The 10,263-nt window shown below is 43.7% G+C and overlaps 1 protein-coding gene across 1 annotated transcript; it reads left to right on the forward strand.

Annotated features, from left to right (window-relative positions):
- Positions 1-18: 18 nt before the first annotated feature.
- Positions 19-9,701, forward strand: LOC311248763 (protocadherin-16-like; the record flags this gene model as incomplete). The annotated part of the gene is made up of 6 exons (XM_084339592.1): positions 19-34; positions 1,090-1,186; positions 2,531-2,688; positions 7,139-7,582; positions 7,741-8,036; positions 9,518-9,701. The coding sequence occupies exons 4-6, from the start codon at positions 7,184-7,186 to the stop codon at positions 9,699-9,701; spliced, it is 879 nt and encodes a 292-aa protein (XP_084195718.1). The 5' UTR covers positions 19-34; positions 1,090-1,186; positions 2,531-2,688; positions 7,139-7,183.
- Positions 9,702-10,263: the final 562 nt, after the last annotated feature.

A 10,263-nucleotide genomic window follows, 5' to 3' on the forward strand; every position in this document is an offset into this window, starting at 1 on the left:
CCACGCCCACCCGGCCAGGGAGCTCCTCATAGAGGTGAGTACTGGGACCTACACTAAATGTTTTTTCACAGGAAATTCACTGTATTATTTTACAGATTACTTTTGTTTTTCTACTTTAAGTGTAAATGCCATAAAAATACAGTAATTACCTTTTATCAAAATATTAACCATTAAATAAAGGTTGTCATCTGTAAATGTATTTGATTTTACTGTAATTTAACATTAAGTATTTGGCAACCATTGATGCCAGACATTTACCGTTTTCTTGCAGCTTTTTTTCTTACAGTGTAGGCTATACGGAAATTAACTAACTATAGGATCGCAGTGTTGTTTTTCATACATCCCAATTACTATAGAAATAACTATAAAGTATTTCTATGGACAGCAGTGTGTACAACACAACTACAGGAATACTAGAGTGATTGCCATACATTTCTAGAATATTCCATGCATAGAAATGCTACTGTATGGTTTCTGTGGTATGAACCATAAAAACACAGGAATATTATGAATCACAACAGTATTTCTCTTGTAAATCTCGAAGGAATACTCAATACAGGTTTTACTCCAGTTCATTTCCGTATTAGATTAGATTAGAATAGATTACATTAGATTACATTAGATTAGCTTAAAATTATAGAAATTGGCATTTAGCCAGAGTGCAAGGTAACAGTAAACTGCATTAACGATATACAGTGTATCTGATGTGTGTACAGTACATGTCTGTACAGAGTAGAAATAGGGATACATACAGTATACCTCCCTGGTGAAACATGCAGCTGTATGTGTGTCTCAGACTGACGAATTCCTCATTACAGTATATGAAATATGATGACTGGGCGCTCTATAGAGAGTGAGAGCGAGAGAGAGAGAGAGAGGGGAGGAGAGAGAGAGAGAGAGAGAGAGAGAGAGAGAGAGAGAGAGAGAAAGGTGGTGCTTTGGGAGATGAAAGAAGAGGGAGATTTATGTAGCTATAGGGAGGTTGGGAGGGAGAGAATGAAAAGGTCAAAGACGAGGTTAAGTAAAGTGCAATGATAAGCGAATGTGTGGAAGGATGGAATAAGCAGCCAGGATTGTGGTGCTTGGTAGGTCCTGGAGGGGCTTCCGTCGGGGTCCATCCTGAGGACGGTGACGGCTAAAGACCCAGACGAGGGAGAGAACGGCACCGTCTACTACTCTTTATCAGGTGAGGCCCGCTGGAAGTACACTTAGCTGCATTTATTCCATTGATCTAAAGACTTGATGTACTACTGGCATATAACTATGCTTATGACGTCGAGCTGATCTTCGTGTGAGATGAGATGAGATCAAATAAAAGAGCAGTTCCAATAGAGATCCTATGTCCCCTCTCCTCCACTGCTACTATACCATACTCTATGCCAGTGTTTCTCAACTGGTGGGTCGCGACCCAAAAGGGGGTCGCAGGGCCATTTTGAGTGGGTCGCGGATGTGTGTGTAAAAAAATAAATAAATAAAAAAGTTAAAAGAATAAAAAAAATTAAAATGTGTGTATATTTTTTTTTTACTATGTTTGTGAAGTGGCTTCTCAGCTCTGGTCCAGCTGAAGACAAAGCGGAGGAACAGATTGGACATTGAGCATGACCTCAGAGTTGCTTTGTCTATCATCACCCCAGACTTTGAGACTCTTGTCAGGAGCAAACAACATCCCCAGTTATCCCATTAGTTCCCTGGGATGTTGAGCTAAGAAGTCTGCTAAGAAGCATATATTATTATTATTATTTTATTATTTTATTTCATTGTGTTTTAGCCCTAGTTGCACTTTTGTTGCAACCCCAGTTATCCCATTAGTTCCCCCAAACTAGGTCTGTTATGTTAAGCTAAGAAATCTGATAAGAAGCATTATTATTTATTATAACTTTATTTCATTGGGTTTTTAGCCCTAGTTGCACTTTTGTTGCACTTTTTTGTGTTATTTTATCTTTTTAACAGTGCATGAAGATTGTGAAATTTTTGAAATAAATCATAGTGGTTCAAAAATTTACTTTACGACTTAATGACTAAGGAACATGTTGGGTCCCGAGGCTAGACCAGTTGAGAACCACTGCTCTATGCTACCCTGCTGCTTTATGGTGAAGGTAAGGGCCACACTGATTGTTATGGCTGTCTGTCTATGTCTGTTTTTCAATGAGGACTATACGTTTGTCGGACGAGGCTGATGAGGATTCTGACAAATCGAAAAGTTCGGAGAGGGTAATCTTTTGGAGCTGACGTTGGCAAAGCTACAGATTTGTTTCTGCAAATGCACAATTATGTTGGTTCTAATTAAAAACAAAGCAATGGACAACAATACCTTCCGTCTGTTTTGTGATGGATATATTTTCCATTATAGGTACATTATGTCTGGCAGTTGTCTAGTTGCGATCCCTATATGCATTGGTTAGTACTGTACCCCCATGTGTTCCTGTCCTACTGTGGAACTTTGTAAGCTGTCCTCCTGTAGAGGACGTCGATGTTATTCGGCTGAATAACAAAGTGTCTCTGCTTCTGACTTCTCATTCTGTTCCATAAGGCTCCAGAGCTGAGCGTTTCTCGCTGAACCCGGCCACCGGAGAGCTCCGCACCTCCTCCCCGCTGCGATGGGTGGACCGGGCCGAGTACGCGTTCACCGTGACCGCGTCTGACCACGGAACACCGGGCCTCAGCTCCACGTGCCTGCTACGCATCCAGGTAGAAACCATACCGTAGCTATACACCCTGCCCCCGGTGCCTCGCAGGCCACTAGTGCACGGCGCACACACGCACATGTGAAGCATCATTTTATTTTCCCACATACAATTACAAATAGGCAAGGGACATAAACATTAGAAAGGTAGTCGTATATTAACCCTTTCACTGCCGCACTACCAACCGGTTAACCCTTCCACTGCGACGATACACAGAAGGTTAAACCTTTTCACTGCCACACGGCAGCGGGTTAACCCTTTCACTACCACACTACAGAAGGTTAACCCTTCACTATCACACTACCGATGGCTAACCATCCGTAGTGTGATAGTAAAGGGTTAACCTTCTGTCGTGTGGCGGTGAAAGGGTTAAGAGACGTAACAGTTACATATGTGCTTGATTGATTGATTGAAGTATATTGCATACAACATATACTGTATAGAGGTACAGTATACAGGGCACCCAAGTGGCGACCCATGTAACGCGATACACGCGGTTCGATTCCCGGACCCGGCGTCCTTTGCCGAATGTCTTCCCCCCGCTTTGTCTCCTGTTCTTCCTCTCTCTCTCTCTCTCTCTCTCTCTCTCTCTCTCTCTCTCTCTCTCTCTCTCTCTCTCTCTCTCTCTCTCTCTCTCTCTCTCTCTCTCTCTCTCTCTCTCTTCCTCTCTCTCTCCTCTCTACCGGACTGCCCGGTAGTACAAACAAATAAAAATCTACCAAAAACATAATAATAAAATTTAAAAGAGGTACAGTATACAATACATCATGGCCCAGTCATACAGAACTTACACACACACACACACACACACACACACACACACACACACACACACACACACACACAACACACACACACACACACACACACACACACACACACACACACACACACACACACACACACACACACACACACACACACACACACACACACACACACACACACACACCAAAACTCCCAGGCAAATGGACAGAGAGGCCACCAAGCCTCCCCTAGCCTCCAACATGTTTGGTCATATTTATACATTACCTCAGTGCTCCGCTTTCCTGGCTTTAAGCTCCTAGTCTCCTGAGTAATTTCCTCAGCTGTGCAAGAAATAAACGGTATAACTGCAATGGGAGGGACGAGGGAGGAGAGAGAGAGAGAGAGAGAGAGAGAGAGAGAGAGAGAGAGAGAGAGAGAGAGAGAGAGAGAGAGAGAGAGAGAGAGAGAGGGGGGGGATAGATAGAGGGAAAGAGAGAGATAGGGGGAGAGAGAGAGAGAGGGGGGAGAGAGAGAGAGAGAGAGAGAGAGAGAGAGAGAGAGAGAGAGAGAGAGAGAGAGAGAGAAGAGAGAGGAGAGAGTGAATCAGTGCCTGTAATAACAAAAAGCATCTATCCAATCCAGCGCGTGCTTCCTGCTCTGGGGGTGAGCGGGGTAACCCAAACCCAAGGTGAGAAGCCCTGAGCAGCAGGAGGGAAGAGGTCTGGATTGAGCTAGTGTTCTGGATCTTCTGCAGGAGAATCAACACACAATCAGGAGAACAATCAGGAATTCACAAAGATAAAATCAAATAGATTTTTTTTAAAGACTTCTGTCTGATCTTGACTGTGGAGCTTCATAAGCTGTGTCTTCTTTGTGTGATTTAGAAAAGGAACAGGATGCAAATTAGAGTGGGAGCGCTCGCCTTAGATTTGGTCTGCACCCCTGCCTTCTGTGACACTGAGAGATTAGACCAAGGGGAAACAGGCACCTTGGAATCAAGTGTTCCCAGATGAGATGTGATGAGGGCCAGCTGCACGGAATCTCTCTGATCACACAGAGAGACAGGGGATACAGTACGCCAACATACGTACGGTAGCTGGCAGTGGTATATACGCATACGCACGCACATGAGAATACACATACTGTACACACACACACAAGCGCACACACATACATACATGCAAACAACACACACAAATGCACTGTAATGACACAATCAAACACTCACACATACACACCCATAAGCTAACGTTTCCAGATAATGATTTTGAGATAACATTTCACATAGCTGTGGGTAAAATCAGACACAGGGGTAAGGTAATACACTGGGAAACCACACACTGGCTACCTAGCCTATAGGAGTGAATACCAGGGTATTGGCAGGCGTAATGGGAAATACAAACACTGATACAGTGGTGTCTTTTTCAGCAGAAACTGCCTTGAACAGCACACTGATATAGTCTGGTAAATATTAATGTTCTGTGATTTTCAGCATCGTGCCCACTGTTGAAACACCCTCACCCCACCACTGACTTTTTATTCCTAGTAATTTATTTGATTGAAGACATTTGAAGAGCCTTTGATAGAAATACTGACAGTAATGAACAGATACACATGAGTTTTCTACCTTTGTAATGTTTATAAACAATAAAACAATAAAACTGTATAAAATCATACTCTCCAAGGACATGTGGACATATCTGAGATTTAGATGATTGCATAACCTCCTGATTGGAGCTTTAAGATAAAGACTTGAGCTGTTTCTCTATCTGACCTTTGATCAGCTGTATTATTTGGGCCAGTTGTGTCTGTAACCGGGTCTGTGTGATCAGTTCTGCTACCCTGCGTGAGAGGCAGAGGCTTATAGCCAGTATACCCTTATAGCTAATTGTCTTAATCGCTTCCTTCCTCTTCTGGGTTTATCCTTCCCATTCATGTTTAATAAAGTCATCAGATAGATCTGATTATTGTTAAACGTCTTTCCTTTTATGGTGTGTGTGTGTGTGTGTGTGTGTGTGTGTGTGTGTGTGTGTGTGTGTGTGTGTGTGTGTGTGTGTGTGTGTGTGTGTGTGTGTGTGTGTGTGTGTGTGTGTGTGTGTGTGTGTGTGTGTGTGTGTGTGTGTGTGTGTGTGTGTGTGTGTGTGTGTGTGTGTGTGTGTGTGTGTGTGTGTGTGTGTGTGTGTGTGCATGCCTGTGCGTATGTGTAAGTGCATACGTGGGTGGACACGTATGTGATTATCAGGTTGAAGGGTGTTGAGATCTGTTTGTGTTTTGCTCTCTACGCTCTTTGATCCGTTAGTTCAGGAAAAATAACAGACCCAAGGCCATCATTGTGTGTCAAACACTCTAACACTCACATATAAATTGTGTTTGCAAGGAACGGTACAAAACAGACTTAACAGGCGCCTCCAAAATTGGCCATTTTCGTTTTCGTTTTTGAGGACTGCATACTTTTTTTGCAAACCAAAACAACATACTTTATACTTATAGCACATGCATGCGCCTGGTCTCTTTTGAAAGATGACATTCTGAAGTTTCTGATTAACTTTTAGTGCTAAAGGAATAGAGTAACATAGGTCTGAACTTGAGTTGTAAAAAAACTTGTTACTAAAGTTTTTCTGTAGTAGTTAGTAGTCCAGAGGTAGTATTTCCCCAGAAGGTGGTATGGCCTTATGTAGTACATATCCAAATTTCATAAAGATCCATTCAGAAATGAGTGATTAGGAGTGATTTTGGTAAACTGTGTAGAAAGAAAAACTCAGTTTTCTCATAGACTTCAATTAATTCGGCTGTTTTGCTCTTCCTGTTTTTGTGTTTTTTTGTGTTTTTTGTTTTTTTATGTAGATCCCCATGTGGCTAATCATTGGAAAGCCACACTCATTGGCTACAACGATCCACAATAATTTTCGAGATCGGATCTAGATTGACGGAACTACTGCAGCCTGAGTCGGGAGTGGTATTTTGCGCAATACCGTGTACTTTGCACAAGCCTCAAATACGGCATGTAACTCGAGAAGCGCTGAACGGATTTTGTCGGATTTTGTTGCTATCGACAGGCAACAAATAAGCCTTCAATTCTTTTTTTTTTTATATTTATTTTTTGGCGTTTTATCGCTTTATTACTACTGGGCAGTCCAGTAGGGAGAGACAGAGGAGACATGGGAGACAGAGTGGGGGGAAGACATTCGGGAAATAACGACGGGTTCGGGAATCGAACCCGGGTCGCCCGTGTCGCGGCTGAGCGCGCTATGTGGTTCCCCACTGGGGCGCCCCATAAGCCTTCAATTCTATATATATATTGTATTACAAAATATGCACACCCGAGCCACTAGGTTGCAAAAAGTCCGAAAATGTCCCATATGAGGGACGTTGCAGTTTAAGATTAAGGACTGTAGATACAAAAATAAAAGATTATTTAATACATTTGGTGTAAGTAAATATTTGGGAGATTTGCGACAGTTCTTCAATTTGGGACACATGTAACTGTAGTTTGGGGGTTGTTTCTGGGACGGTTGCGGTCATTTTAAGCCCCGTGTATGATCTTAACGTACAATGAGAATGCCCACGAGTGTTAACTGTAGTAATAATGACAACAAAACAGCAAAAGACTGAAAGGTTTGGGTGTTTCTGCACCACAGGCAATCATACAACACAGACTGTAACACAGACTGTAACACATTGACCTTGACGCGCCTCTCTCCCTCCAGGTCCTCAGCTCATCCAGGTCCGACGCCAAGCACAATGTCTTCTCCATGGCGCTCAACACGGTGGAAGGGGCCACCCCGGGCTCTATCATCGGCTCCGTCTGCCCACGTGACCAGCATGAGTCCGCGTGTTTGGACGCCCAGGTGACCTACCTAGTGGTGGGCGGGACGGACCGGGACGGGACGTTCATGGTGGACCGCTTAAAGGGAGACGTGTATCTGGTGCGGGAGCTGGACTATGAAAAGGGGTCGCGCTACACGCTCCACGTCGAGGTGTCGGATTTCTCCCGGGGGGCGTTTCCCAGCAGCCACCGGGTGCAGCTGGACATCCATGTGCAGGACAGCAACGACCACGCCCCGCAGTTCAACGAAGACCCCGTTACCATAGTGATCCCTGAGAACACGGAGCCGGCGGCCTCCATCTACACCTTCCAGGCCATAGATAAGGTCAGCAACAGGAGTTTACGCTCCTTTATTTACACTTCTTACACTCCTTACACTCCTTTGTTTACACATACTGTAGTGGTGTTAACAACAAGGCGATCTTTATGAACGATCATCAGTTAGCGCCCTTCTAACGCAGACCTTTCATTTCCACCCGCCAGGATGGCAGTGGACCCAACAGCGAGCTCCATTACTCCATCGAGCACCGCTGGCCCGACACCCCGGACCTCCTGACCCTCGACCCCTCCACCGGGGTGCTGAGCCTGGGTCAGAGGTTAGACCACGAGGCCACGTCCTCCCTCTACCTGGTGGTGCGGGCCACAGACCGGGCGCTGGATCCGTCCCTGAGGCGCTGGGGCTCGGTGACCGCGAGGGTGTTTGTGACCGACGAGAACGACAACGCCCCGGTCTTCAGCTCCCCGTCGGCCGTCAGCGTCATGGAGGACCAGCCAGCAGGGTGGGTGACACATGTGTGACGGACACATTCTCCAAGTCAACTTCCTGTCTGTTGTTGCTAGGCCACTACGGCTTGGGGGGAAAACTCACTCCCGGTACATTGTTTACGCTTCATTTAGTGCAGAAAACGGATCGGAAAAGCGGCAAATTAAACACAATGCCAAAGAGCTGCTGTGTTACGTTTTGTACTAATAACAAAATCAAAGATCCAAATCGAAAGTCTTATATAAGGTTATGTAATGAACAAGAATGTGATAAAAGATGTAATAAAAACGGAGCTCAACGCATACATTTGATCTAGAAACCCGTTTGTTGTCCCCTATACGAAGATGGCCGGTGACGTCAGAGTGTCTTCCAGAATACAGCCTGTATCTGGCTAATGGTTCTGCCTGAGTCTACAGCGCTCCTGGAAATATCCACATTAGCCTGACAAACGAGACAGGCTCTCACGCATCTCACTTGCTGCCTTAACTGTTTTCATTCATCAACCCAACTGAAGTAGACCTAAATTAATCAACTTACTTTCCATGCAGTCCTTCATACATAGTCTCATGTGCGGTCAACTCCACATGTACAACACGGGGGGAGGGGAAGTACAGGTATGGGGAGGGTAATAGTAGAAAGACATAAATATAGGCAATACAATTATAATAAAGATAAAAACTGTTTAAACAATATAATTCACCCTGAATATAAGGATATGAGAAAGTAAACAGTGTAATCAAAGGTGCAGATGAGGGTTTGTATGCCCTTATATTATATTTTACAATCAATATTGTCAATAAGAATTAGAATCTGAATATATACTATGAGTAAGTAAAGTAAACAGTATACACAGGTGCTGTATACATAAGGTATCTTAACTCACATGATATACGTCATACGTTATATGTTGTAGTCCGTGCAGGTTAGGTGGTAAGAGTCAGAAAATATCTCTGTCCACACAACATGACCTCAAAACTCAGTTTTCAGCTGTTTCCGCGTGAACAGGAGGCTGCAGGGAGCTCTCCATGGTCCTGATTGCAGATACAACATATCCGTATACGTGTGGACAGGGCTGTTAGTCATGATGTCAGCATTTTCCATAAAAGTCCGGTTTCATCCGTCCACACGAATAAACCTTGTCTTTTTTTAAACTGAGTTTCTGAAAATATTCACCCTGGCAGGAGTTTTCCAAAAGGTCCTGTTTCAGTGACCTAAAACACAGTGTGCATGTTTGAAAGGCCAAACCACATAGACAAAACGTACAGTTTCAAAAATACCCATGTGGACAAGGCCTGAATAAATCAAGTTCGATTATTTTCTCACCAAGTCTAAAATCCCATACAAAAAAGAACTATAGTAAAAATAATTACTATGGTATTCCTGTGGTACATCTCTATAATGCGTACAGGGGGGAAAAAAGACAGCAATACGGGTTGATAGTTCATTTAGGATGCTTTTGTCGCTGTAATCTGACCCAGTGGTTCTCTCTGCTGACAGCTTTGTGATTGTGTACGTGATGGCACGTGATGAAGACGAGGGGGAGAATGGCAGAGTGTCGTACAGGATTCAGGCAGGAAACAGCGCTGGTCGCTTCAGTCTCAACCTCAACACCGGTAAGTCTCTTGACCCAAACAACAACAACAACAACAACAACAACAACAACAACTCAGACATAACATAAGAAAATGAAAATAGAAAGTACAAGAAGAAAAATGACCACAACAATAATTACCTACAAATGCTGGAAATGTGTTTCTAATCTTGATACCGAAACAAAATGAACCAACATTGAGCTTTGATAAATGCTGGGTAGGAGCACCACAGCTCTAGTATCAAACAGTGCTCCAGAGATCCAGATTTTCTCTTTGTTACTTTATATCTTTAGTGCTTAAGATATATCACACTTTACATAGACCTTTCAGAGGTTCAAATGGTGCAGCTTTAATATCCTAAGGAGATTTGGGGATTTCACACACATATCTTTTTCCCACTCCACCCAAGGCAGGCGTGATTAGGGAGAAATGTACCGCAACATTTGTCACAGTAACAATTCGTCCCTGATTGATTTCAAACAATGGGGAATTTAGCCTTGGGCGCTTTTATGCTGTGTTTCATGATTGATGGATAATAATAATCATCATCATCATCATCATCATCATCTCACCCATATACACCCAGTGAACCAGTAGGACTTTCCCAAAAGACCATAATGTTCCCACTCCGTCCACACGGTTCTCACTGCT

Source organism: Notolepis coatsorum, assembly GCF_963971535.1.
Source record: "Notolepis coatsorum genome assembly, contig: SCAFFOLD_3920, whole genome shotgun sequence".
Lineage (NCBI taxonomy): Eukaryota > Metazoa > Chordata > Actinopteri > Aulopiformes > Paralepididae > Notolepis > Notolepis coatsorum.